At 47.1% G+C, this 27,425-nt stretch overlaps 11 protein-coding genes across 11 annotated transcripts; 3 read left to right on the top strand and 8 right to left on the bottom strand. All coding sequences in view use genetic code 12, as the record gives it.

The window, feature by feature from the left end:
* Positions 1 to 1,198: 1,198 nt before the first annotated feature.
* CXQ87_001156 (CCR4-NOT core subunit) lies at positions 1,199 to 4,577 on the top strand (the record flags this gene model as incomplete). Its single annotated transcript, XM_025479705.1, has 3 exons — positions 1,199 to 3,852; positions 4,124 to 4,203; positions 4,249 to 4,577. The coding sequence occupies 3 exons, from the start codon at positions 1,199 to 1,201 to the stop codon at positions 4,575 to 4,577; spliced, it is 3,063 nt and encodes a 1,020-aa protein (XP_025339178.1).
* A 653-nt stretch (positions 4,578 to 5,230) lies between these two features.
* CXQ87_001155 (60S ribosomal protein eL34) lies at positions 5,231 to 5,814 on the top strand (the record flags this gene model as incomplete). Its single annotated transcript, XM_025479704.1, has 2 exons — positions 5,231 to 5,267; positions 5,498 to 5,814. 2 exons carry the CDS (start codon positions 5,231 to 5,233, stop codon positions 5,812 to 5,814), a joined length of 354 nt encoding a protein of 117 aa, XP_025339177.1.
* Positions 5,815 to 7,179: 1,365 nt separating this feature from the next.
* Positions 7,180 to 8,958, bottom strand: CXQ87_001154 (RTA1 domain-containing protein; the record flags this gene model as incomplete). Its single annotated transcript, XM_025479703.1, has 1 exon — positions 7,180 to 8,958. One exon carries the CDS (start codon positions 8,956 to 8,958, stop codon positions 7,180 to 7,182), a length of 1,779 nt encoding a protein of 592 aa, XP_025339176.1.
* Positions 8,959 to 9,683: 725 nt separating this feature from the next.
* CXQ87_001153 (RTA1 domain-containing protein) lies at positions 9,684 to 11,207 on the bottom strand (the record flags this gene model as incomplete). Its single annotated transcript, XM_025479702.1, has 1 exon — positions 9,684 to 11,207. The coding sequence occupies one exon, from the start codon at positions 11,205 to 11,207 to the stop codon at positions 9,684 to 9,686; it is 1,524 nt and encodes a 507-aa protein (XP_025339175.1).
* A 1,316-nt stretch (positions 11,208 to 12,523) lies between these two features.
* Positions 12,524 to 14,385, bottom strand: PCL7 (Pcl7p; the record flags this gene model as incomplete). The annotated part of the gene is made up of 2 exons (XM_025479701.1): positions 12,524 to 13,391; positions 13,568 to 14,385. 2 exons carry the CDS (start codon positions 14,383 to 14,385, stop codon positions 12,524 to 12,526), a joined length of 1,686 nt encoding a protein of 561 aa, XP_025339174.1.
* Positions 14,386 to 16,440: 2,055 nt separating this feature from the next.
* Positions 16,441 to 16,839, bottom strand: CXQ87_001151 (uncharacterized protein; the record flags this gene model as incomplete). Its single annotated transcript, XM_025479700.1, has 1 exon — positions 16,441 to 16,839. The coding sequence occupies one exon, from the start codon at positions 16,837 to 16,839 to the stop codon at positions 16,441 to 16,443; it is 399 nt and encodes a 132-aa protein (XP_025339173.1).
* Positions 16,840 to 17,662: 823 nt separating this feature from the next.
* Positions 17,663 to 18,511, bottom strand: CXQ87_001150 (microtubule-binding protein; the record flags this gene model as incomplete). The annotated part of the gene is made up of 1 exon (XM_025479699.1): positions 17,663 to 18,511. The coding sequence occupies one exon, from the start codon at positions 18,509 to 18,511 to the stop codon at positions 17,663 to 17,665; it is 849 nt and encodes a 282-aa protein (XP_025339172.1).
* A 582-nt stretch (positions 18,512 to 19,093) lies between these two features.
* On the bottom strand, positions 19,094 to 20,197 carry PEX4 (E2 ubiquitin-protein ligase peroxin 4; the record flags this gene model as incomplete). The annotated part of the gene is made up of 1 exon (XM_025479698.1): positions 19,094 to 20,197. The coding sequence occupies one exon, from the start codon at positions 20,195 to 20,197 to the stop codon at positions 19,094 to 19,096; it is 1,104 nt and encodes a 367-aa protein (XP_025339171.1).
* Positions 20,198 to 21,445: 1,248 nt separating this feature from the next.
* Positions 21,446 to 22,597, bottom strand: CXQ87_001148 (uncharacterized protein; the record flags this gene model as incomplete). Its single annotated transcript, XM_025479697.1, has 1 exon — positions 21,446 to 22,597. One exon carries the CDS (start codon positions 22,595 to 22,597, stop codon positions 21,446 to 21,448), a length of 1,152 nt encoding a protein of 383 aa, XP_025339170.1.
* Positions 22,598 to 24,221: 1,624 nt separating this feature from the next.
* CXQ87_001147 (mitochondrial 37S ribosomal protein bS18m) lies at positions 24,222 to 26,268 on the bottom strand (the record flags this gene model as incomplete). Its single annotated transcript, XM_025479696.1, has 3 exons — positions 24,222 to 24,453; positions 25,701 to 26,077; positions 26,110 to 26,268. The coding sequence occupies 3 exons, from the start codon at positions 26,266 to 26,268 to the stop codon at positions 24,222 to 24,224; spliced, it is 768 nt and encodes a 255-aa protein (XP_025339169.1).
* A 181-nt stretch (positions 26,269 to 26,449) lies between these two features.
* SIT4 (type 2A-related serine/threonine-protein phosphatase) lies at positions 26,450 to 27,394 on the top strand (the record flags this gene model as incomplete). The annotated part of the gene is made up of 1 exon (XM_025479695.1): positions 26,450 to 27,394. The coding sequence occupies one exon, from the start codon at positions 26,450 to 26,452 to the stop codon at positions 27,392 to 27,394; it is 945 nt and encodes a 314-aa protein (XP_025339168.1).
* Between the last annotated feature and the right edge of the window lie 31 nt (positions 27,395 to 27,425).

Below are 27,425 nucleotides of genomic sequence, written 5' to 3'. Positions count from 1 at the left end.
ACGAAGCGTGTTCCTCTTATGTGATTGAGATTCAGTAATCCACAGCGCTAGCGGAACGTTTCTAACTATGAGTTGCTGAAAGGTGTTTCCAAAAAATGTCACCTATGGCCAACGCACCAGAGGAATTTATATGCCGGTCAGGAACAAGTCCTGTCAGAGGCTGCCAACGAAAAAACACAAGCCGGGCGAATTCGAAGAAGGAAGTTGCAATTCAGGTCAAAAATACCTGACACTAACGAAATTTCGTTAATTGAGGAAATTCGTAGCTTCTAGCCCCACCAATTCTTGAGAGCATATGAATTTACCTGAAACATGGCCGAGTGGTCGGCAGATTTCATTAAGCGTTTTAAGCAGGTTGAAAGTGAAATAGAGTTTTCTTTTGTTTTAGAACAAGAGCCGTTTTTTTCTTCTTGGAAATCGTAACGCAAATGATTTATTCTGGTGCTTCACATTTTCGAGAATTGTGCATCCCTAGCTAATGGCTGCGAAATGTACGTATTGGAGTGTTAAGCGAAATTACAAAGCTGACATATGATCGGAATGGACGATTCACGAATATTATAGGACATTTTTCCCATTGACCATAGTTGAAGAAAAAGAAGGAAAGGAACTTGAGACAGAAGAGTATAGACCCAGCCAGATCTGTGCTTGATTCAGTTTGATTCATTGGCTTATATCAAAGAATCAAGCTAAGCGTTAACATGGTACTTGTGATTCTGCTCTAGTGAAGATATCAACTATGACAATTGAGCAAAAGATTATTGATTCCACGAGAAATTGAGTAGCGGTGTTGTCAAGTGATCTCGACTATCGAACATTTGATCGTCAACGCAAAGGTTTATTACAAATTACGGGTGTGCAAAGCTTAGAGGGCTTCTCCATCACCTACACTCTTGAAGAGTTGTGAATATGTGAATCAGTCAAAATTTTCATCGCCGAAGTGGAATAGCGAATCTCACTCTACTAAGACCTCGGAGTGCAAGCTCGCAATCTCCGACTCCGACGAAACTGGAGATTGCAAATAAAGTTTCGATACAAAAGATATTGTAAGAGCTCAACCATAAAAATAAAATGATCATACCAATTCCTATATGTCTTGTTTTTGCACAATTTGCAGCCACTGTTGAATGGACCCTGGTATGTATGCGCGGATTCGTTTTTCAAGACCATTCAAGTACAACTACTCATCAGGCGTGGAATGTCAGACACAGAGGACTCGGACCTGCAACAGGCCATGGAGTTCGACATCCCACCGCAAAAGGATGATCAACGTGACTTTTTTCTAGATCATGATGTCCTTCAACAGGCGATTATGCTAGACAACGAAGACAGCCTTATAGATTCCATCTTCGACACAGTCGCTGGTCTCTGTGATCCCTATACTCAGCCTGAAGACAATGACACGGTCCCATTGAGTGTTTCTTGCTTGGCAGATGCCACTATAGCGTTAACATATCAACAACTACTCGAGTACAATGCCGAAAACCTAGATCAAAACGAGCGTCCATGCATCAAGTCTCTACGATTTCAGCTATCGACCAATTATTTGACAATTTTGGACGCCATCAACAAGACCTTACGCTGTGACGACCCCATTAGAATTGAAGCATTGCTCAAAGATCTGCTATATTGGGAGCTAAGAGATCCATTTTGGCTTCCCGACTTCTATCAGCTTAATGACTATGAGGCCAAGCTAAGCTACTACATGGCATGTGTCCTTGTAATGGCAATCTACAAGCTATTTCTCCCCGAAGATGGGAGCCCATATAACCCTGCATTGAATCCATATACGGACTATTTCATCCGGCTTTGGAGATCACACACTGGCATTATCAAACTAGCATTTGAGCTCGATCATGACCTCGAGCAATACGCATACCTGAACAGTGACGAGTATTTTGATACCCCCGAGCATGTAAAGCGTGCACTCCTTGGGTCTAGTGCTGTTCGGTCTGTTTTGGCATATGTACTAAATCAAACCACGCCTGGAAAGCTCTACGACCAAAGTGTCATTGAAGACAGAAAGGCTCACGAGTATGATGTCTGCCAGCAGCCACTACTCGATTTTTATGACCCCTTGACAAGAAAGAGAGCGTCTGGTGGGGCACTCAACGGTAATTATGGTGCTTTCATTTTCGTCCAATTGATCCTAAGATTTGACATGCATGACACAAGAAAGAGAATTGATGACTTCCTCAATGCGATTATGGAAAATGACGAACAAGCTTCGAATTACCTTTTTAAACGCCTGCGGTATACCAACAATACGGATTATGCTAGGAATTTCGATAACATGCTAATGTACGAGGACTACCTTGATGAGGATATCAAATATGTTTTCTTTGGATATGCTGATTCAGAGGAAGAAGAAGATGAGGCTGCAGAAGAAGAGGACACAAACGACGACCTGAAGAAAGAGGTCCGTATGGCTTTACGCTCAGATCCTGCTGGCGTCGGCGTCGATGAAGAGGGAGTCGACTGGAACGACTGCCCTCGAGGACAGAATACTGAGTTCTCCGAAAGATTCTTGAAAGTCGCTCTGCAACTTACGCCCTTGACAGATATGAGGGAGTTCGAAAAGTACATCGATTATGTGATGACCGTGAAGGATGGCAATAATCCCGAGGCCAAGAACCAACTACTAGGTCAAAGGATTGTGGATATTCTAGCCAAGTGCATCAAAGATGAAGCAGAGAAAAACCCTGATGCAATAGTCGCTCCTGGTGATATCTATGAATACCTTGTTTCACCTCCTGAGAATACCTCGAATCTCCCAACGCCTCCAAATCATGTTGAGGCTTACAACAAGGAAGTGACTCGATTTGAATACATCCTCATTTCCAACCCCACAATTGCTACCAGCATCATTGATGAGATTCTCATGTGTGGCGGGTTTAGAAGGACCTTCATATGGTTCATCACACATTTGGTGAACTATTCCCCTGCATTGCTCAATTACATATATGAGTTGGCTATCGGAATGAGAGGTTCTAATGAGGGAACCAAGCGAGAAATCGAGTTTTCCAGAAAGGGACACCTTGAGCTATCGGTCATTGAAAGGCTGATGCTTCTTCACGAGTGTTTTAGTAATCTTCTTTTGTGGATTATCTACTTCGACAAGATCTCACATCTGCGAGCAAAATCACTCATATCCTTGGCTTCGTTTATGATTCGAAGGTTGGTTGAAAACGGCGTCATTTCTACTTCGAAGACCGCTCTGTATATCGACAACTACAAAGAAGAGATTGAGTTTCTTCTAATGCCCTTCGTTGGTGACGTTCCTGAAGCTAGAGAGCTCTTCTTCGAATTCAAAAGTGGATTTGGAAAGAACCAGAAAGAAAAGCAATTGTGGAACAAGCTCATATACAAAGATGCGGGTTCCGTGGAAGAGGTTTTGAAGGATTTGAACGGTCTAGCCTTGGAAGATGTTAGCGTTTTGGATTACAGATCCAACTCTTCTAGTGCTTTGATCGCCCAGCTTGTTAAAAGAGTCTCTGGTGCTCTTAGAAGGATTCATAATAGGGGCAAAAAAGGTCCAAACTATACTAAGGATGATTATCTCGAACACGTCGAGGATGCAGCTAACGATTTCCGCTTATTCATGAAAAATTACAATGTCATTTGCCATCATATGAGCCTAGCGGAAATTTGTGCTCAAGCTAAAGATGAAAGGCTCATACGAGGTGATGGTGAGCCTTTTACGCTCGGCCATGGCGACTTTCAAGTGAAACTCATGGGCGTCGGTTCCAGTATCGAGGAGCTTCAAGAAATGCAAACCGCTCACCAGGAAGAAGAAAATGACGGGTCCACCAAGAAGAAGAAAACTAAGAAGAAGAAAAAGGGAAAGAAGAAGTAAGATTGGTTGCAAAAATCGACCGAGTCAGTGGTGTGACTCCTCCAAGGTGCGGAGCTGGATTTCCTGGTCGACTCTGACGAAAAAGGTCCGTACCCCAGGGCCCACACACCTTGTGGAGTCACCATTTCCGTGAAGAGAAACGCCGAATATAATGTTTGCTAGTTCCTTCCGTGCCATCCAAAACACATTTAGAATGAATCAGAGAAGCCTTATCACTCCAGTATGTCCAAACCGTTGACCTCTCACTTGATCAATTACATGAATTAGCATCGTACTAACACCCCAGGTTAAGACCGCTACCGCCCCACCACCAGCTGCCTCCTATTCCCAGGCTGTCAAGGTCAATGGTATGTAAAACTTACACATTTTTGAAATTACACAACTAACAATAGGTTTTGTCTACGTTTCTGGCCAGATTCCTTACACCCCAGACAACAAGCCATTGTCTGCTAACCCCACCATTGCTGAGCAGGCTGAGCAGGTGATTCAGAATGTCAGTAACATTTTGGATGCTTCCAACTCCTCTTTGAAGCACATTGTGAAGGCCAACATCTTCTTGACTGATATGAAGACTCAATTCGCCGAATTCAACGGTGTCTACGGTAAGTACTTCAGTGACTTCAAGCCAGCTAGATCCTGTGTCGCCGTCAGAGAATTGCCATTGGGCGTTGACTTGGAGATGGAAGTCGTTGCCGTCGAGAAGGACGAGAACAAGTTGTAAGTAGTATAACGATAGCAGAGTCCTTGCAATTCTGATGTAGGTAGGGCAGCCGCTAAGTAAGATAAGTGGAGTGTACTGTGTAGTCGAGATATTCATAAGGTGGGAGATTGTAGCGGCCATGAGTCTTACCTTGATGGGATCAGAATTCAAAGAGATACTTGAAGGGAAATCTAGAGAAGCTTACTTAAGCGATGCGTGACTCTGGAAGCTTGGGCTTAATTTCTGTCATGGAAGTTTTCTCACTGAGTCTACCTCAACTGTTGCATTAAAGTGTCCTAGATTTTGCAGCCATCAGTCTCTCCTCTCATATTGACCGAACTCAAAATACCGTCTTCTTGGTATTTCAATCTTCATGAGCGAACTAGAATCTGATAGTCTTGTACTCTGCTGATAATCTCGTCTGACTTGTAACTCCACCTTGTAAGCTTCGGTCAAGAACAAGTCTAGCAGACTGGTGCCAGTTCCTAGGGCTATAGCCCTAGACTTGTAGTGCGTCACATGACATCACTCTCAGAACCGCGAAAAACCCACTAAAATAACCGCACCTTCAAGTGACTGGGGGCCTGCACACGCCCGCAGCGAGTAGCCGAAAATTTCTTCTTCATCTCTTAATACTCACATTTTGGGAATTCAGTTAATCCAACGAAACAAAGATGGCTCAGCGTGTTACCTACAGAAGAAAGACTCCATGTATGTTCAAACGAACTATTGAATTAATTCCGCTACAAAGTGTCGAACAACAAGTCCCTTGTCGAAGATCCAGACGTTAAATTTCCATATGACATCCTACCTTTGAAGAATCCAAGAAGAAATGTCCACCTTGCAAAATCAACGAAAATCAATCACAACAATCAATCCGTTTCCAGAAACCATATCGAAGGACGTTCGACCGTAGCTTCCCGACTATTACTAACATACAGACAACACCAAGTCTAACAAGATTAAGGTCGTCAAGACCCCAGGTGGTAAGTTGGTTGCCCAGCACTTGAAGAAGCAGGCCACTACCCCTAAGTGTGGTGACTGTGGTATCGCTTTGCAGGGTATCGCCACCTTGAGACCAAGAGAGTACGCTCAGGTCTCCAAGACCAAGAAGACCGTCCAGAGAGCCTACGGTGGTTCCAGATGTGCCAACTGTGTCAAGGAGAGAATCGTCAGAGCTTTCTTGATCGAGGAGCAGAAGATCGTCAAGAGAGTGTTGAAGGATCAGCAGGAGAAGGAGAAGGCTTCTAAGAAATAAGCAAGTCGCCTTAGTCCCCCTCTTCATGTTGATGTAATTTAGCTCGTGTCATGGTCAGTCTGTACTTAATACAACAGATAACCGAATTGCTTTGGTCTAATTGCGGGCCGTGTAGTGGGGTGAAAGCTCTAGTGTAGTTGAAGTATTGGATGGATGAACGTGACAGGGATGATAAAAAGCTATGCTACGAATGTCATTGTTGGCTTCGCTCTTTGATGCGTACCCTTTCTGTTATCGCTTGCCTGGATGTGATATTAGTGTGACTTAAAATGAAGGGTTACATCAAATGTAGACTCAGGTTTTGGGTATGGAAGCTAGATGGATGTTTACAATAAGCAAAAGCGTTAAGTCAGCCAAATTCGGCCCTGTTCACAATTTGACGCACAGATTGGAGTTTTGAGTAATTTTTGTTACAATGCACATGGTGCTGGCTGCAATACTTGCAAGGCTTATATAGATCTCAACACAATATGAGGTGCGATATTCATACCTTGATAAGGTGAGATTGACCAAAATAACAACCCACGACATACATATTTTGTGAAAAAATCTAACTCATTAAAAAGACCAAACGCTTTGCTATTTTATTAACTACCTAGTCTCGACTAATCTTTCCAAGCCGGGGAAAGTTCCCTACAAATGCTCTACATGTGCCTCCTCAAATGGCACCAACTGCCCTATCCGGATCACCACCTGTCTTATCCGGATCACCACCAGGAGCTCATCTCCGATCCATATGAAACGCTGAATGAAGACGAAATGCTTCAAGAACGATTAATCTCTCGAAATTTACTATTTCAAGCCCCAACCACCCGATACTGATCGCAAATACCATTTATGAACACCGATCAACAAAACAGCCTTCAAAACAAAATAACCTATACCCTAGCACTGCCTTCTTGGAGCCGCTCGTGGCACATTATTTATTCCTTGCGTTTGGCTCCATGCATAATGTTATCTGTACAGCTGCCTGACTCATGCCCTTATCAGTGTGGCTGCGAAACACGGGAACATCTTCCCGAAGACTATAAAGCAAGCAAGATGCCTAGCAAATCCTAAACTACATTTTTCTCCATGGACTCCACTCGTTTGGCTGATAGCCTAAAACACACTTATATCCCTAAAAGGACAGTTGCTGAAACGCCCCTGGTTCCAAACTACCATCCTTGCTTGATAGTACAGGACTCCCAAACGGATCCGGGCAAGACTAAAAGCTGTGGATGTGCAGACGCCTACTGTGTCAAAAGTGCTCCACGGTGGATTCCTCGGGGTCCAAAATAGACATACAACTTATTTATTCGTCATGAGAACTCCGTTGTTCTCCTTCTCTTTATTGGTATGAAATATATGCTGGGTATCTGAATCTCAGGTAAAGGTAAAGTGCTCCTCGTCGTTAGTCAATTGAGTCAGCTGAGACTGAACATCATCGTAGCCGTAATGGACGTCGTCGTAGTGATTGCTGCCATCGTCATAGTCATTGTGGTACTGGTAACCGTAGGATTGTGTCTGTGGTCTGTATTCTCTGGGCTCTTCCGTGTATGGGCCCAGGTTCGGGACATAATTGAGCTCCTGTGGTGACTCATACGGATTGACATGACGGCTGTGCTGCTTTAGCTGTGACTTTCGTAGGTTGTTTTTCTTGCTTGTGTGCTGTTCGAGCGATGGACTCACGGATTCGGCTTGAGTAGTTTGCGAGTATGGTACGGCTGCAAAATCCTCCTTAGCCAGGTTCTTTTTAAGCAATGGCATGAAGCTGCGTTTACTCTCTGGCTCAAATGGATTGGACTCCTGACTCAGCACAGACAGGTCTCTGGAGTGACATTTCTCGGTGCTGGACATTTTGGTGGTAGAGTCGTCAGACCAGCTGGAGTCTCCCAACAGTTTTCCGTCATTGGCTGCTTCTGGCTTTTCGTCGCCCAGATTTCTGATAGTCTTCATAGAGATGTTCAGGCCCTTACCCATGAGAACACCTGGGTGGAATGGTACGAGCAAGATCACCATAAGCAAAACCATGAGACCATCGAGAGTCATGACGAACTCCTCATGGGTGATGAGGTAGCCGCTCCAGCCTTCGGTTAATTCCACGAGTCTGTAGATGCATCTGATGTAGATGAAAATGACAGACAAGAGCAACACCAAGGGGAAGAAAGCGAATGATCTCCTAGACCATATGTGAGCGTAGTTCTGGTTGTAGTGCTGGTTCAAGTATAATTCACGAAGCTTCCTGCCTCTTCCAGTTGCAAAAAGGAAACTGAGGAGGTTATGGAAGGAGAATTTAATTTCTGGACTTGCACGGAACCAAATTCTTATCATGAAATCGAAAAGGAAGTACAAGAAAAGCGTCATTGACACCACCTGGAAGGCAATACCGGCAACCATGGTATTGGTGCCAGGAACTGTATCACCAAATTGCTGCAATTGAATAGCAGCACTGGCACCACCAGCTGCCTGAACAACCAAACTCACGGCATCACAAAAAACGAAAATGTACGAAAACCATAGCGGTTTTAGCACCGAATATTTCCGTCCATGTATCACCGTCAATTGAGCCAAAACAAAGTAAACACCCGCCATAAGAAGTGCAGGGGCAAGTGTCAAACAAATGATTTGACAAAGGTATGCATCCTTATTGCCATAGTCTCCAATGGAAAAGAGTCTACCAATGTAGCCAGTAAACTCACACGCAGTTCCCATGGTGAGGCAGATGCCAAAGTAAGGGTGTCTCTTCCAAATGCAAAGTACAATGTGAAGAATAAGCAAAAGGGCAAAGAAGCCGGCAAAGAGGCCGTTGGCGACAGGGCTCAACTCCATCTGGTACAAGTTGATACCTTTTTCCAACTCCTGAAGTTCCATGGTGGCATTCCAAATAACAGAAGTCATCTCTGGAATCCTCTGGTTATCAGTGGCAGTAGCCATGAATCTCTGAGCAGAAAGCACAGAGATAGAAGCCTGAGCTCCTTTGCCATCTTTGGCCATCTCGTACAAACTCATTCTGTTTGTCTCGGTGGGCCATGCCTCAGAAATCAGCATCAAGGTCGAGACCAAGCCCTCGAACTTTTGGGGAGCCACATGGGTCAATGTTGTTTGGGTGGGAAGCTCAGTGGTAGACCAAGGCTGGGTGAATTTTGAAAGCCACTCAGACATGGCAACGTTGTATGAAAAAAAGAAAGCGAAGGACGGGGGCGAAGAAAACTGGTGAGCAAACAACAGGATTGAATGGTATTATATATAAAGCAAATCTGGCGAACTGCCCATTGCAAATAGAGCTATGCAATGCTTCCCCGTACCTGCCTATATAGGAAGGTGCGATGTGAATCTTTAGCCTAATCTGGCAAGAAGTGTTCTATGTACTGCAGGTAGAGGTGTTTTTACGACGCTCTGGCCTGGTAGCGCATAAGCTAACTGAGTGATCCGACGAACCCTGTACTTCGGAGCACAAAAACGTTTGCCCTGTGCTGCCAAGTGCGTTAATTTCACCAGTTTACAGTAAGGTTATTTTTTTTTTTTTTTTTCGGCAAAAGTGGGGTTTCAGTCCAAGCCTAGGGCTGATCAGCTTAATCGGGCAGTGTAAAGTGACTTGGAGCAAACCTGGACTCCGGAGCACAGCCCCACATTTGACATCTCAACGGGGTAATAGTCTGTAAACTACGGCAAGGCTTTTCACGGTAGAATCCGTTCTTTTTCTATGATGTTGTATGATAAAAAGCCGTTTTCCGTATCAAACGGCGAGAGGCTATGTCAGCCCGCAAGATAAAATACAATAGCATTTTCAACAATGGCCATGTCTCAGACGAGCATTGAGAAAAGCCTTCGGAGAGGAGCCGTAATTACCTCCCTGGAGGTGAGCCCGTGGGCCAGGGGCCCAAGGCTTAGAGGGCATCAGCGCCTTGCCTGGTAGTGAAATCCCGTGGCTGTGCCAATTTCTCGGGGCTATCGTTAGGGAGACCGTATGGGTCTCTTTGCTGCTGCTGCACATTCTCTGCGCTAGCAAAGTGGTCGACAATTTCATCGGTCTGGTGTTCGTTAGCAAAGGCCCCACGTTCCTCGTCATTCTCGTAAATGTCACGGTTTTGATAAGGAGTGGCTTCTCCGCTGTTGAAGGATTCCTCGTTTCTGGGCTTCTCGGCCTCTTGGGAAGGACCTTCCGATGGGTTCTGGGAGTCACCATAGAGCTTTTCCTGGTCGTACTCCTCCTCTGGCTGAGGCTCGCTCTTCTTCTTCCTGAAAGAGAGGGTTGGGTGGTACTTGCCCCAGATGAAACCGGGGTGGAAAGGAACAAAGAGGAAACAGGTCAAGAATACCATAGCAGCATCGAGACCAAACAAGAAGGCCTCGTGACGAATGGTGTAGCCGGTCCAACCTTCGGAGAGCTCAACCAATCTATAAATACAACGGATGTAGATGAGAACGGTGGCGGTGAAAATGACGGTGAAGACGTAAGGGAACAACCTTCTGCTTCTCACGTGGGCGTATTTGGGATCGTAATTTGGTTCCAACTTCTTGTGCAACTCCTTGGCCTTGCCGACATTGAAAAGCAAAGAGAAGAAATTAGACAGCGAAAATCTAACATCAGGCGAAGCTCTGAACCACACACGGGCGACAAAGTTACCGCCAACAATGAAGAAAGACGACATTGTGGCCACCTGGAAAGCAATACCGGCCACCATCACATGGGTTCCATCGTCAGTATCCTTATTAGCTGACAAGGCGGTGGCAGCCATACCACCACCGATGGCCTGAATGACAAGAGAAGTGACGTCGCAAGTGATGTAGATGTACGAGAACCACCGGGGTTTGAGCCAAGAGTAGCCCTCGCCAATGTACACCAACTGCCTGCCAAGCATATAATAGACACCTGCCATGATGAACGCAGGGGCAATGGTAAGCACGATAATCTGGACCAAAAAGGGATCAACAAGCGTCTCGTCGGTGGCACTGACGGATCTGGCAAGGTAGCCACCAAAGTCGAGACCGCAGCCGATGCCGAGAACAAAGAAGTAGTACCAGTAGCGGAAAAGACCGCCAACAACAAAATGCCAAATGGTGAGAACACCGAAAATGACACAGAAAAACACATTGGCACCCATGTTCAAGTCGGCACGGTACATGTTGTCCAAGTACTCGATCTTGGCGATATCTGTGGCGGCCGCCATGATCACCTCAGAAGCCAGCAGGTACTCCAGGCCGGTGGCAGTGGCCAAGACAGACTGGGCACTGATGACAGCAAGGGAGTTGGAGGCAGCAGCAACCGATTTGCTGTACTGGTAAAGATCACCATCTGCGGTGGCCGTACCAAGGGCATGTGTGGCACTGGCTAACGCTGAAGTAAGGTGCGGAGCGTAACTCGGATCAACCGTCGAAAGCGACGTGATAGTGGGGATGGTGGTCGCCATGGGTTATTCTCGATTCCTGTGGTTGCAAAAGATGGGAAGGGGAGGGGAGGCTAGGGCTGCTGGAGAATGGGGAAGACCAATGTAAATTGATAAGGAAGAAAAGCACGGAGCTATTTGATGTCCGGGGGCTTAACCCTGATATAGTCGAATGTCAATACACAGACACACACAGACACACAAAAAAAAAAAAAAAAAAAAAAAAAAGAAAGCACGAAATTAACTACTTGCCATTGCAGCAGGGTCTCTTCTTTTTTTTCTCGCCGAGATGCGCAAACCATGCAGCCGGCTGTGTTGCCGTAAATCCGGGCCTTAGCATGTCAGATTCTACCCAACAGTTAGTTCCTTCGCCAATGCTTCCATCAATTTACCATCCTAAGTATTCTGGGGCAATGCCACACATCTTCTTGGCTGGGTGACTTGGAAGCCTGGCGGTTGTTTCCGTTCCGCATTATCCGTGCGGTGGTCGGCACAACCGCCTCCGTGCGATATTTCGTAATCCACAGTTGCCCTCGCAGCATTGGTACGTCAATCAGCCGCACGAGGCATACTAAGCGAGACCATAAGAAGGCCGGTCTACAGTTTACTCTTTTTTATAAAAAGCCATGTTTTGTATTGGGAAACTGCCGTGGTACTATTTCACTCGTGGACCCTGCCGTGCACCGAGCTAGCATCTCTGTGATTACCTCGAGGACGCAGTAATTCCGTCCGTGTGCAGTCTGCGCGTCCGTGTGCACTACGACCCTCCTGGTTTTCTGTTTTTTTTTTTTTTTATGCTTTTTTTTCTAGGATAGTTAGGCCCACTGACTCGCAGTGAACACTCGTGTGTCTGCTTAAGTCCGGTGGATTTAATGCACGCTGGGCACGGCAATAGCCTTTTACATGTAAGTTTGACTCAGCCTTAAACGGCCAAAGCTTCCACAATCCCGGAACCATCCGGGTACATTGATGCCATGAATCACGGCTTTTTTTTTTTTCTATTCCCTCTCGCCCCTCTCTCAAAAATGCGTTTTTCGCTTGACACATGGCACCCTCCTTGATCTCATTACGGCTGACGAATGTAATTCCTGTATATAGTGTATTGTATTTGCGCTCTCATGCACTAGTGCCATTGTATGTTCCATCTCTAACGGCCCCCCACCACTCGTGGCCCTACAAAGCCTACCCATCACAAAGGCTTACATTAGTAAAACGTACATCGTTACTTTGTCTCTATTAGCGCTTTTTGCCGCAGCCTCCCCATACGATGTGTGCTGGGATGGCTCGGCAATCAAATAAGTTTTTCCCCACGCGGCGGATAGAATCGCTTCTGCGCACTTCTAACTGTTAGCCGCCGCGGAGGAGCCTTGTTCCGCTTGGTTAGCAGTGTTTACAAGGTCGGACGCCAATTGCTCCCGTTTCCAGAACTTGAGCAATAGGTCGCCGTAATTTTGAAGGTCTTCCACAGATATCATGAGCTTGAAATCAAGCAAGAGGAGGAACTGCAATTCCAAATAGTTGAGCTCTTCCAACGGAAGCCCGCCAACCTTGGCATACCGAAGGTTCTTGTAAAAAATGTCGCTGAAGAATTTCGAACTCACAGTGATGCCCAGAATTATGAGCCGGTGAATGTTATACGAGTCCATCACGAAGAGTTGCTCCCCATCGCCTTGCCCCTCTCCCTCTCCGTCGACGTCATGGGATTTCTTGAGGTTGTTGGCTTTCTTGGCAATCCGATCAAAGTACACCAAGAGCGAGAGAAACACCTCATTTGTCACCGGACAGTACTTGAGCACTCTTGTGAGATATGCATTGAGCGAAATCCCGGGAATGTTTGTTCCGTGGAATGCAAGCACGTTCGCCAAGTATCTGTTCTTTAATTCGTCCTCGTCGTCCTGTTCATCGCCTGAAGAGTTGACATAGTCTTCATCAATGTGTTCCACTGTGGTGTTTATGCCGTCGTTAGAATACGTCATGCTATCGATTGAATGCTGTCTCGACTTCTCCTTCTCCTGCCTCTTCCTCTTCTTCTCCTCTTTGAGCTTCTGTCTGATGGCAATGGTGGTGTCAAAATGATTAGGGTGCAATTTGTCATTAGCCTCTATGATTTTGGTTAGGAGACACGCGAGCATGGTAATAAGGTCATTGACCGGGAATTTCACAATGTTGAGGTGCTCGTCGTAACCATTTTCGTCTGTGGGGGATTCTCTGCATCCCGCTTGTTGAGCTTTTCCAAGTATTCATCGTACGTCATATAATGATCCGGTTCGCTGAAAAAGCCTTGGTTAAAACTGAGAGGATTAGTGTTTTGGGGTTGGTTGAAGCCCATCGGGCCAGGCGACTCTTTCGCAAGAGAAGACCTGTGGGAAATTGGATGAAGTGACCTGTTCGTGAAGCCGCCTGTGGGCAATGACTGGGCCACCTGGCTATGATGATGGGACCCAGGCTCAAAGTGAGAGTGGTACAGCTGCGGCGTTGCTGAGAAGCTTGACCTATTGAAGTCAGAGCCGTGGTGGTAGGGACTGGAGCTTGAGTTGACCGAGTTCATTGTGAGGTTGGTGGTGGGAAGCCCGTGGCCCATGGCCGCTTTGTTGTATGATGAAGGAAGGAAGCCTGTCTGGACGTGAGGTGCTATGTGTTGCATTCCGGGAGCGGCGCCTGAGTTTGTTGTGGCATTGCTGTCGTTTCTGTCCATGTAGTGAGCTGAAGCACTTTGGAATGAAGGTGTATGGGAGTAATTGGATGTGTACGAGGAAGACACAATGGTCGGGGCATTGTGGCCCAAGGGAATGTAGTTAGCGTTGCCGTTGGGCTTTGCCCCGTTTCTATAAATCCCAAGGTGGGGGTTTTGTGTGAACAGCGACGATACAGAATGTGGATGAGCTTGTGATGGATCGATATTATGTCCCAGACCAGCCGGGGCGAATTTGTTATCGACAGAGCCGCTGAAACCTTGATTGTCTCTTGCAAAAGGAATCCCCTGTGGGCGGCTTTCTGAAGCTACCAGCAGAGCGTAGTCAGGCGGCGTGGGTTGGGCATGTGGGTTTTGGTTAGCCATCTGCCCTGAGGACATGAGGTTCTTGGTCAAATTGGATACTGGGGTGGGTCTTATTTGGGAGTCCAGCAGGGCGAAAACCAGCGACGATAGACCCTGTTCCCCGCTCTGGCCGGAGTCGGCACTGGGGTCGTTGAAACGGCTCATGTATCTGAAGTTAGTATTGCACAAGCAGGTAGAGGATGAATGAACATACCGGTTCTCAAGTCAACGAAGATGGACAAATTGGCAGGCCGGCGAGCTGTATTAAGCAGTGTGTCAAATACAAATACACCGTCAATGTGGAAATGTCGCTGATGCCGGTTTCTTCTCTTAGCCAGCAGAGAAAGTGGTGGTTGTATGGACAGACAGACGCAGATATCACCATTTAGAGGTGCACGGGTGCTGTCCACACGGCAGTAGGCTTTGTGCGACGTGACTCCGACTGGGATTTATTAGAATATAAATAGAACGAAATCGAGGAAGTTGATTCTTCGATGTTCTTTTGCTAGAGAAACGGCGTCTGCTTTTGTCGGTTTTGGTAGATCGTGAGAAGGGCTTGGGGACAAGTCGGTGTATAATGTTTCGCAGCCGTTGAGACAATGAGAACGTTGCTCCACTGTAGAGCGGGAATTGTAGGGAAGGTGGTTCAGGCTTGTGTGTGAGCTGAGTTTACTAATTACATGCTTTTGTTGGGATTTACTTTGTTTCCTTGATTCAGCTTGTCTCCGGCCTCAATGCTTTGTCTCGCGTGGGGGGAGGTCATTTGCAGCCGTGAAGCCAAGGCTTGGGATGCAGCATGCTTAGAATTTTCAGGGGCCGTCGGGCTGGACAGAAGGACCCAGTGTCAGTGTCTTAGATGATTCAATTCATGAACTCTTTGACATTGTTGATATCGAATTGAATTGCTTTGTAGGAGAGTGGCATCAACGTGGGGGGGACCTTTCGCAGTCAGCGAGGAGTATTACCCACTATAAAGCCGTGGACGTGCAATGTGCAGCTACATTTTTAAAATTTTAGAGTTGTGATTTTCCAGTTGGCAGCATGTGAGACGGCTATGTTGTGTTGCTGGTAGGCTTAGGCGAGTTTGATCTAAGCCAAGCCTTTAGTTTTACCGCTCTTGCTTGAGTGAACTTTGTGCTTTGGAAAGCAGCTGTGTTTACCTTTTGGATGTTGAGTCTTCTGTGATAATCTCGTAACCTTGCTCTTGCGTAATTTCGAACAAACACAGTTTTTTTCTGTTTGTCCTACTTCCCCACTGGAGCATCCTGACCATTGCTGCAAATCTAATGTGAGACACTGCACCACCACATCACCAATGCAGACACATCAGCCCATAAGAAGTCAAAAACACAGTGTATTCCCCCCTTTGGCTTTTTCTTTATCTAAACCCATTTCCTTGTTTCTTTTCAATCACCTAGCATCACTGGATACTAGGTCCCGTTCTGCACACTCTCGCACTTATCGAACCACTACTCCATCTTCTTTATAATGTCTACAGCATCAAAGGTGACCTTCGCCGCCTCCTGTGTTTTTGCCGCTGCTTCGTTCTTCTACATCAACTACGAACAAGAAGTCGACCGTTACAACCAGAGACAGGGTCCCATCAAGGATGCCCAGAGACTCTTGCAAAGGAACTTGTCTAAGAAGCAGACTGCCAATGATTTGGAGCACAAGGAGCAAATGGCTTTGAAGCAACAATACGAAAGCGTCCAGCCGTTGAACGCTGAAATCATCAGAGGAGACGATGCTCCAAAAGAGACCAAATGAACCAAAGGCATCAGATCCATCAAATTCACGACAAAATCACAAAATTCCATCCTTCCATCGAACTTGTAAATAGAGGAATGCTACGCTACGTTACGCATGTCTGTGTGCTTGGAGACACCCGTGGTTTGCGTCCCTAGTGGGGCCACTGGATGTACTATGATACACTGGGGACTTTTGTCCGCTTTCTTCTTCCAACCACGTCACCACTTCTGCCTCAGATGAATCACCAAAACGGGTCTTCGCAAAGAGGATGTTTGGCAGGTGGCCGCCGGGCCAGAAACTGGAACACGGTTGGTGGTTAATGAAATTCTTGTCTCGAGCATTTCTCTCGCTAGTAGGATGCTCTGGTGCACGGGTTTCTTGCGGGTTAGGGCTCCACTACGGCTGCTAAATTCAAGACACTGGTATTCTCTATACATATCCATGGCCAGCACTGCTGGCCTACCTGTGGCTCTACTCCATCTTGCCGATTATCTCTTCGTCGGACTCGGCAGCTTCCTCCGACTCCTCCTTCACTTCGCTTTCACGCCGCTTGATTATATGTTCCCGTTTAGGGACATCAATGTAGCCGCCTACATGGCCCGGATAAAGCCTTGAGATTTCAACCGCCAGCGGTGGGTGGGCAGAAAAGGAAAGAGATCTGTCCAGCGCAGCATGTGGGTTTTGCTCGACTTCGAAGCCGCCAGAGGAGCCAAAGGAGTCACTGAAGCGAAGCGATTCGGGCCTCAGTGACAATCTTCTCTGCATGCGCAAGCTTGAAGGCTCCAGAACTTCGTCTTCGGGAACCGGGTCGTTCATGCCGACCAAAATCGACGCAGCTTCAAGCAACTGCACCTGCTGGTGCTTCGACATGACGAATTTTTTAGTCATCTTCCACTCCGGCGTGTGTTCCCAGAGGTGCTTGGCTAGCGATGAAACGTGTTTGTAACCCTTGCCGCAAGCCTCACAGTTGAGTTGCAGCTTCATCCGGCCAGATTCTCCTTCGGAGATACGTCTGGCAACGAAACCCCTCGAGAGCGAGGGCCCGCTTTGCAGAAGCCTGCTAGGGCTTTTTGTGCTGTATGAGTGAGAGTGGATTTGGCTGTGAAGGTGGTCGTGGGCGTGTCCACCAGGGCCATGGCTCAGCGAGAGATGAGCTCTTTGGTTATGGTTGGCTGGGATGGAGTAAGGCGATGCAGCCGAATTTCGGCGAGCATACGGGTGTTGAATATGTGAGCTCGACATCAGAAGAAGGCCCGGTTTTGTAGGATTTGGTGTGCTGTCGGAATCAAGAGTCTTGAATCCTCGAAAAAAATGCCTCTATGAAGAGCTGCGATGGACCGAACAATGCCACAGTTAAATTGGGCGGAACCGAAAAAAAGCAAGCGTCAAAGGGGAAACTTAATGGTGGAGTTTTGTTCCCAAAACGGGTTTTTGTTGATTTGGTTGGTTTGCGTGCCCTCCAATAATGTTTTTTGGCAAAGTGGGACCTTTCAGACGCCTCAGGGTCTCGCCTGCTCGAGGTTTTTTCATTACTGGCAGGAAAAGACTCACCGCCTATGCACAACCCGCTGTGCTCACCCATCCCGCCTTACTCGTCAGATGAGTCGCCCTATGAAATCTTCACAATGGTGAATCTTAGGCTCGGTTCTCGGGCTTATGATATAGACAAACCTTGTAAAATGCAACCATACCATTAGAAAAACTCCGCGTCCATCTCTTCGGCGTTGCTCTCGAACCCGTTGTCCTTCTGCCATAGTATATCTTGCACCTGCTTCACCAATTCCTGGATGGGCATACCCTGGATCTCCTTCGAGCTGGCATCGTCCTTCTCAAAAGCGGTATCGATGTGCTGTGTCAAAATTTCAATTTCCCGTAGCTTGTTGAAATAGAAATTCCTCTCCGTTTCTAGTGTCTCGACGTTGGTTCTGCTTTCACTCACCTCTGCCTTGGCCTGGTCCAACTGCGCCATGAGCTCAGCAACACGGTCATCGGTGACTCTGCCGGTGCCTTGGCTGGAAACACGTCTTTTAGGCACAGAAATGGGAGGATCGCTTGAGCCATTATAGCTGCCTGAACTGATTCGGCTGGGTCTGGAGCTTGATCCAGCACTAGGTGGGTTGGAAGTCATGGTACTTCTGCGGGAATTGGGTCCCAGAGGGGTTCTTGCTCCGCCCAGTTTTCTTCTGGATGCGGCGTCGTAAACCACATTGACGTCCTTGTGTTCCATCCAGTGCCTCTTGAACCATTGTAGGAGCTCTAGGTTATCTTGAAGACGGCACTTGATGAGACGCTCCACCTCGATCTGCTTCAGAATCCGCTGCTTGTTGAAGGCGGCCTGAAGAACCTTCATGTTTGCTCTTGAGTCGTATTCGCTGAGACTGGGATCAAATTTGACCTTACCCATGGGAACTCCACCATATATGGAGTCCATCAACTGGCAGTAAGCTGCTCCAGTACCACATTGCTCCACCTTGGAATAATTGAGATTGAGAGTGGCATTTAGCCAGTTAAGAAGCTCTGTTCTGCTTTCGCCAACGACCATGGTGGTGATGATGAGTACTTGTTTGTTTGCTTCTCGAAAAGTAAATAAACCAGTTCCTGTAGGAGCCGCGGTGGGACCAAAAGGGTAAGGATGGTGGGAGATAGTGGGACTGAGTGAATCGACAATTTGATTTGGTTGTGGTGGTTTCGGATGATGTGAATTGGGTCTATTTTCAAAGTTGTTTGAATTGGGTTTCAGAAAAGCAGAAGCGAGGTGCAGATCAAACGATTCACAACTGGTGGCTGCGAAATCGGTCGTACACTGCCTATCTATACTACGTCACCATAGAGCAAATACTTTAACATTACCCATAATGTTCAGATAATTGGTGTAGCTGGTAATTTATCTGTTATTACCTTAGGCGGACCAATTAGGTGGACCACTTAGCTACCCAGATTTGAAACCTAAAACTCCTTCTCTCCACGCCTACCATAATTCATATTACTCATTCATTAGGTGCTGTCTATTTTCAGTTTGCTTTTTCGTATGCTACGCAGGCTTCTCAGAAGCTTCCGCCGTAGGCTGGTGAAGGATGCTCTTGACTCTCGCAGAGGCCGTGGCAGAAGATCGCCTTCACCAGACTCAGGCGACAGCCTGTCTCCGCTCATGGATTCTTCTGATTTCGTCGACCTGCTGGTCGACTTGCCGGAGAAACCGCTCTTTAACTTGCTCCACATCTTCTTGCGGGTACTTTGTGAGCGTGGTAAGGATTTTGGGCTGGGGAGAACTCGCATTTTTAAGACAGATCTCCTCAACCTGCTTCAGAACGTTTTCAGCAACCTGCTGGTGGACACTTTGCATGTACATCAGCTGGAAGGTTTCGCTGGGGCAGATCGGAGAGCTGGCACCGACCTCGTTGGCTTTTTCAATAAACTCCTGGGTGACCTTTTCGCCAACCTGGTGGATCTGCTTGACATTCTCTTCCTTTTGTTCTTCATGCTTTCTGGCAATGTAAGCTGCCTCACTTTGTAGCTTTTCGATTTCGCCCTCGGTAACGCCGTTCCCACTCAGGCCGCCACTTATGCTAAGATTTTGGAAACTCTCGTCAAGGAGACCGCTTCCGTGGCCTCCTCTGTTGCCCCTTCTGTCCAAATCTCGTTCTGTCTCCTGCTCCAGATCAGGCTCGTCCTCCTCCTCAGAACTCATGTCGTAGGCAATGATGGCATACAGCTTTACCCCAGAAGGCTCTTTGGTACCTTCAAAGAATGTGCCGTGTCTCCACAAGTTGTATTGGACCACCGACTCGAAAGCGGCTTTATCCAGCTTGAAGAGGTTGGCCAGGTCGATATTGAGCGGCGAGTCCGGTTCAGGATCATCTAGAAGCATCAAAATCGCCACCACTATGTGCTCCAAATTCCAAGCCGGCAGCCAGCTCTCGTCCTTCAAGATATCTAAACAGATCTCTCCTGTGTCGATGTTGATATTAGGGTGACAGATCGGCGTCTTCTTTGCAAAAATCACCGATGGAGGGGTCTTGGGGTATGCGTCTCCGACCGAGATTTCTAGCGTCCACTGGCCATTATAGTAGTAGGCACTGTCTGCTTTTGTTGGTTTGGCTATGACTGCTCTCCAGTGATATAAGGAGTCCTCCGACACCGGCTCCAAACTCATGATCTGGGCATTTGTAAGCAGTGGATGCTGCTTGTTTAGCTGCTTGAGCTCCTTCAATAATCGTTTTTGAGACATGATGACTATGGAAAAGTGGTTGGTATGATTATATAGACGGATATATAAGTGCAGGCATGTGAGAGGGTGGTTACTCTGCGCAGGCTGACGTCAGCAAGCACTAGGCTGCACGCTGAAGACGCCCCATAATAAGCGGACTAGCATGTTTTTTCAGTTTTTCTTTTTTGGCTTCTTTTAATTTTTTTCAGTAGAAGTGCTAGTTGAAGAGGATACTGACGATATGGTTCCATTTCGCTTCCGAACCGAGGGGCGCGGTTGTGTGCTCTGGACTCATGCCGGTCATTTGAGAAAACTTGGAGAGGGTCTTGTTTACGAGGGACGAAGAAAAAAAAAAAAAAAAAAAAAAAAAGAAAGAAAGAACCATATCAATACCCGAAAACCTCGTTCGGGCAAATATGAGGTAAGTGGCTGAAAGGTGTTTACAAGGAGGCATCTTGTCTCGAGACGCACCATTCCCGATTTCATCGTGACGTTAGTGGCTTGGTTGTGACGTATTTATTTTTTCTCCCGCCGAGATGAGGTGGTGACCTGGATTTGGAGGATCTTGTAGTAATGAAACTTTAAGCGCCGCAGCGTGACAGAAGGATTTGGTGCAAATCCAGAGAAATGATCAGCAGGCTAAAAATTATTTTTTATCGTTGCCATTTAGTGATTTAGCAACGGCGGGTTCGTTGTTATTGACTTTCGAAGATGGATCACTGGCTTCCGGTGCACGCTACCTTATAGTACGGCCAAGCCGGGGTGTTAGATGTGCTGAAATTTCTTTTTCGCCTGAGGGCCTATTGGGTCTGGTCCGCCTCTGGAACCGAGGAGAGATCTCAAAAAACTCCCTTCGCTTTGTCTCTAATTGCTTCAACTTTCTGTTCACCATGAAAAACATAACTACCTTTTCGGTTTATACAATTCCTCGATAAAAAAAAAAAAAAAAAAAAAAAAAAAAATTCCTCCTTCATCAACATTCGCTTTTTCCTTCAAATTCTGTGTGGTTTTGGCGACACAAGTCAGGGGGGGGCGAATTCTTTGGTCTAACAAAAAAAATAGAGAGAGAGGTACCGTAATCGGATTCTTCAAAAATCCTCAAATCAATCTGCTGAAGGGCATTTAAGCTAATTCTGTGCCTCCATTGTTCAACCTCGCTTAGGCAACTAGATATGCTACCTCGTAGTGCACCCAGCACAATGCATTTGCAGCCACTAAGCCCCAACAGCACTACAATTTCCAGTGATCATCCCTGCTTCAATATTTGACCTAGAGACGGCTATCGAGAAATTCACCTACAGCTCCAAAATTGAACTTGGACCGGTGCTTGCCTGCAACCACGTCGGCCATGCCTTTCTTCAGGTTGACGTCCAACACATCCACAACGAACATGGCATCGTGAATACCACCCGGCTGCATCTTTGTGGTGAATGTGCCCTTGTCCTTCTCCTTGGCGAAAAGCTCTTGAGATCCACGAAGAAGTTCTCTTTCACCGTAGATGTAAAGTATGGCGCCGTCCACAAAAGCAGGCACCTTGGCCCAGTGGTCCTCATATGTAGTGCCATTGAAATCCACAAACGGTGCCACAGCCTTGCGGTCCAGCCCTGTGATGTAAAGATCACCCTTGGAGTTGACCGAGAGCCTGATGAAATCACCGTCGTGGTTCACGCCAGGATAAATTGCAGCTCCCTTATCAGTGTGCACCCAAGGAGCAATGAGTACCAAAGTATTAGGCGCCGGGAGAGGCAGAAATTCCCAGTTAAAGTCGGTGTAGCGTGAGAATTGAGCTTCAGCTTCGGCAGGGTAGGCTGCAAAACGGGCCACTGCAAGCGCCAAGTTACCGCCAGCTGAGTCTCCCATTGGAATAACCTCGTAGCCCTGATCCACCAATTGGCGGTACGCCTTGACGGCTTCGAAAATCTGCGTAGGATAGTATTTTCCGTGTGACGTGACCAGGTAGTCCAACATGGCAATGGCCAAGTCCTGGCGCTTTTCGCTGTCCACAGCGTACCATACGCCTATCATACCCGCAAACTGCTGAGGGGCAAATGGGAACAGGTAGCCACCGCCATGGAGATAGAGAATGGCCTTTTTAGCACCCTCAGGCCGCACCAACCAAGCCAAAGTCTCCTCGTCCACAACCTTCTCTCCGTAATGCGGTAGTCCCAGTACAGCAGGCATGTTCTTGTAGCGGGCAAAGTAGGAGTACATCAGGCCCATGACGAGATCAGCATCTCTGCCTCTGATACCCTGGGCCAAATGAATTGCCGTGGCGACATTTAAGTTCTTTGCTAAGGAGTCAAATTCGGGGTCTGTTTGGGTGTAGACGGTACCCGTGATGTAGTACTCAAGTGTGGTCTTGAGAATGACCCATGGCGCCGTAGCGATCTTCAGAAGGAGACTTAACGAAGGAAGAGCCATTGACTTTTTTGAGGGGGAGATCGCGCTGTATTTATGCTAGATCTGCTGGAGAACTGTGCAAGGCGTCTCGGAGACAATATGTGAAATGTGGGGTCGCAGTTAACAAACGGGGTCGCTGGAGATAAGGAGACGAGGTACCTTTTCGATGGTGAAAAGCCAACTTTTCTGCTAAAAAGTGACATTCAGTGACATTTTTTGGCACCTGCCACAGTTCAACTTTGTGATCGTCTAGAGGCTTTGGCAGCAAACTTGCGCAATTGTGCTAGCTGCAACGAACAAGTGAAGAGCATAAGCGAGGCTCAGATTCGCGGATCCCCTAAGAGCCTTCACGATAAGTACAATTCATAATATGAAGTTGTTTGAAGCTGCTTTGGCTTCAATCGATTGAAACTACCGATATGCGGGAGCCCCTGTGTCCGTCCTGTTCAAGATATTCATCGCCGTTTCTGCATCGGACCTTATGTTGAGAATCTCCTTTATCCGCGGCGAGGTGGGGTTGGGCTGGTTCGGGCCAGTTTTTGACAAGATGCATTTTTTCACTTGTGACCTTAGCGATGTCGACAGATTGTTGCGGAAGATCTGATTGTTCGGTCGAGAACAATAGACCTTAATTTGAGCGCTCAATCCTGTGGTCTTTTTGCAACCTAGGAAAGCAAAGAGCGGTACACATCTAAGATTGCAGTCTTTAAGAAAATTGATCGTCCATTTGAGAGTCGCTATTTCAAATAATTCTAAAAGTATAAAAGTTGGACCTGCTATGGAGGATCCCGGCCATCCCACTGACAGATCTTGCCCAATAGACTTGTATCAATCGAGGTCAAATTTTTCTTTCAGTTCTAAAGAGAAGAATCTTGAGCATGAACAATCTACTCATCTGTAAAGCCATCGATTTCAATCTTGAGAATTCCTCTTAGGACTGCTGATAAGAGAACATTGACAGTAAGCGCCATACATTATCGCCATATGCCAAAGACTGCTGTGAGCGAGTTAGAGTAGTAGCCAATAGAGCCGACTTTGCGTAATACTGGTTTGGATTTTCAACCTTTGTGAACGGTCACTCTCGTAAATCCCTTCATGAAACTTTGGAAGATACTTTTTGAAATGAAAGCTCGGTGCTATTTCGAAAGTCATTGCAGAAACTCCCGGTACCACAAATTTGATAGCCACAACCTCACCTTCTGCCTCCTCTATCCAACTTCCGAAGCAATCAACTTCAATTGCCACCTAGGCTATGAAACACGTCAACGGCCAAGCCGGAGTAGTGGCACTGTGGCCGAACAATGGGGTCACTCAGGAGAAGAAGCCTCACACAACCTGGGGTGATCACGAAGTGGAGTGGCGCTAATGTGAATTGAACTTAGAGAAATGAAGAGATAGTGGGATACCAAGGTCCTCGGCCCAATTGGAAGTGCATCTCATCACTCAATTGAGTGCTTCTGTCCAACGACTAGAGGTGAAAAATCCAACGGGTGGCATTGATAGCCATTGACGGCCGCTTGCCAAAATCAGCCTCAGATTTATCGATTGCCTACCCAATTGACTTGAAGCAACAAGCCTCCCCCACCGCTCTACAGTTTGCTAGGTTCATGACTTGTATTCATAAATACAGACGGCGCCACAGCGCTTAGTTCTTGAGGTCCTTAAGGTCCTGCTCGAGCTTGTCGACGACCTTCTTCTGCTCCTCCAATCTCTCTCTCAACTTGGCCAACTTCTCGGCCTCGTGCTTCTTGATGTAGGCGCCTTCCTGGGCATTCTCTCTCTCCTTGAAAGAGTCGGTCTTGCTTGGGCCCTCGACGAAGGCTCTTCTGGAGATCGAGAAGGCTCTCACGGAGGCGGTGTTTCTGGCGGCCAATTGTCTCAACATGTTTTAACTGAATATGACTTTTGAAAAAGGTCTTGCTTCTTGCGAGGTGTGGCCTCGCACCAGAGCTTTTTATTGGTGCCCCTGGTTGTGTGCAGGCCACAATGGTCCCACTCGCCCTTCTTTGCTACTAACCCCGGATCTGCCTCGCCTGATTCTGAAAGCTTATCTGCGTGGAGATGGTTTTTGTTTTTTGTATGCGAGGGAATGACCGTGAAGTGGCGTGACTTGGACCTTGATTGATCTTATGGTGTTCTCCGATTTCGCACTGGCAGCAAGCTGATCAGCGGCTCGGTGAAACTGCGGTGGATGGGAAGGCGAAGATTTGAAGATTTCTATAATTTGAGTTACATTCGTAAGGTTCGGAAGATTTTCGTATGTTCAATCCGATTTCTGGAGATTTCTTGGCCAATTGGGGTTGAATGTTCTGGTTCTCACAACGGCTGCAAAGCTGCACTGACAGCTATTGTGAGGCGAACGACGCAGAACAAACCACAGAAAGGTCAATTGTCTTCAGAGGCTCAATTGTGAGGCCATACGGGTGAATCACTGAAAGAAGTTAATATATGCCGATCTTTTTTTCGAAACCAGGTCTCTAGCCTCGCTGAATGACGAAACGTCTTGTGACCTTCCAAATATGATTTCATTAGTCTCTGTAAAATGCTCTGCTTTGGTTAATTGGGCCTTTTCAAGGTTATTCAATCGACTCTGCTCTTCAATTAGTATCGTGAATGATCCTCAAGGATCGTGATTGACTCTGCAATTAACAAACCACTGGAACCGGAGTATTGGACAAGATTACTACAACGTATCACGAGACTTTTCAAGGCTTACCATTAGTCAGTCTCTTCATTCTCATACACATGAGGATCACTATCTAAACTGGATTTAGTAACGCCACATGACACCCCCACCTCAATCACTCCATATTTTGCAACCAATGATCAAGCCGCTAATCGTAACCCCCGCCTTCATCAGTATGGCATTCACGACCAATTGAAGTGATTGCTCTCCCTTCTCATCGTGAAGCATCACAGGTCTTGACTCATAAGCCTGGCGTATTTGTCTTATCTATCTGCTGCTGCCACTCTTCTCAACTATTGCAAATCATCATCCAGATCTAAGAGCTGATCTCACTCCATTAACAGCTCAGCTAGATGTACAGCTTACAATGTTACAACAAAGTCCCTATTCGTACTGTTCATTCCATGCCTCACTGAGGCGTTCTATTTACACGTTTACAAGATACGGAACGGCGTGAAGCGGCTGTGCTTGTGCTCTGTTGGCATGATGCCGAGCATACGGGCGCGTTTGATGGCTATGCTGAGTTTCTTCTGGTTTTGTGGGTTACATCTGGTCTTCTCTCTGGGCAAGATCTGGCCTGAAAGTGAGACGAAGCGAGACAACACCTCGGGCATCATGTACAAGTCAAGTGGGTTGATGCCGGCCTTGACGAAAGGATCATGGGCACCTTTGTCGTAATTGAGGAGACCTGGCGTTTTCTTGGATCTTCTCTTGTTCTCTATGGCGACCTTGTCTGCGGTGAAGTCGAATGGATCGTAGGTAGCTCCAAAGTCAAAGTTCTTCTGGAAGCTTCTGCTAATCAGCACAGGGGTTTGCTGGTCTCTTGGATATTTCTGGCCATTCCCACAACGGTTTTGGTGATGAAGGAGTCGTCGTTGGTGGATTCAGTCCAGGCCTCCCGGGACTTCATTTCCGGCGTCGAGGGCAAGGCTTTGCTCTTATTGAGAACACGTCCCACCGTCAACGCCCTCACAGGAGCGTTTCGAAGAATCGTGCTTTTAAGCATAATTTGTATGAGTGTTTCTTCTGATTCTGGTCGTGCGGACTCAGTCAAAATTTTCGCAGCTAGTTGGAGCACGTCTGACCTGCGTATGGAGCCTCGGCTGGGCTACATCGAACATACATCATTTGTCATTTGAAAGCCAGGCCTGAACAGGTACATATTTAATTCCACTTTTCTCTACAGCATGGGAGAACGAGGCCCCGACCAGTGGTTGGAGCAGATCAAAAACTGCATACTGCTTTCGGAAAATGACATGAAGCAGCTTTGTGAGCTTGTCAAGGAGCTTTTGATGGAGGAGTCCAATATCCAGCCGGTGCAGCTGCCAGTGACCGTTTGTGGTGACATTCATGGTCAATTTCACGATTTACTAGAGCTTTTCAAGATTCTGGGTGGTCTTCCCACGGAGGACAATGACTCAAATTACATCTTTTTGGGCGACTATGTTGACAGAGGTTACTTTTCCTTGGAGACGTTTACGCTTCTCATGGTTCTCAAGGTCAAATTCCCCAACCGCATCACCTTGGTCCGTGGCAACCACGAGTCCCGACAAATCACCCAGGTTTACGGCTTTTACGACGAGTGCTTGACGAAATACGGATCCACGACGGTGTGGAAGTATTGCTGTCAGGTGTTTGACTTTTTAACCCTTGCCGCCATCATCGACGGCAAGATCTTGTGTGTGCATGGCGGATTGTCGCCGGAGATCCGGATGTTGGATCAGATCCGTGTTTTGAGCAGGGCTCAGGAAGTGCCTCATGAGGGTGGGTTCTGTGACTTGGTCTGGTCTGACCCAGACAACATCGATAAATGGGCCGTCTCGCCCCGTGGTGCTGGCTGGCTATTTGGCCTGAAAGTCAGTCGTGAGTTCAATCATATCAATAACTTGGACTTGATAGCAAGAGCGCATCAGTTGGTCATGGAAGGTTTCAGGTACCATTTCAAGGAGAAGGACGTCGTCACAGTGTGGTCGGCTCCAAACTATTGTTACAGATGCGGTAATGTTGCTAGTGTCATGCAAGTGGGCAGCGACTTGGAGCCCAACTTCAAGATCTTCAGTGCGGTCCAGGAGGGCGACTTGGCGGCCAAAAACAACTCATCGAAGCAACAGCGTATCGACTACTTCTTGTAGCGTCGCTTCCAGAACAACTTTCCCCGCCTCG

Source organism: Candidozyma duobushaemuli (assembly GCF_002926085.2).
Source record: "Candidozyma duobushaemuli strain B09383 chromosome Unknown A_B09383, whole genome shotgun sequence".
Classification (NCBI taxonomy): Eukaryota; Fungi; Ascomycota; class Pichiomycetes; order Serinales; family Metschnikowiaceae; genus Candidozyma; species Candidozyma duobushaemuli.
The sequence above is the reverse complement of the archived record's forward strand: the minus strand, read 5'-3'. Positions and strand labels throughout refer to the sequence as shown.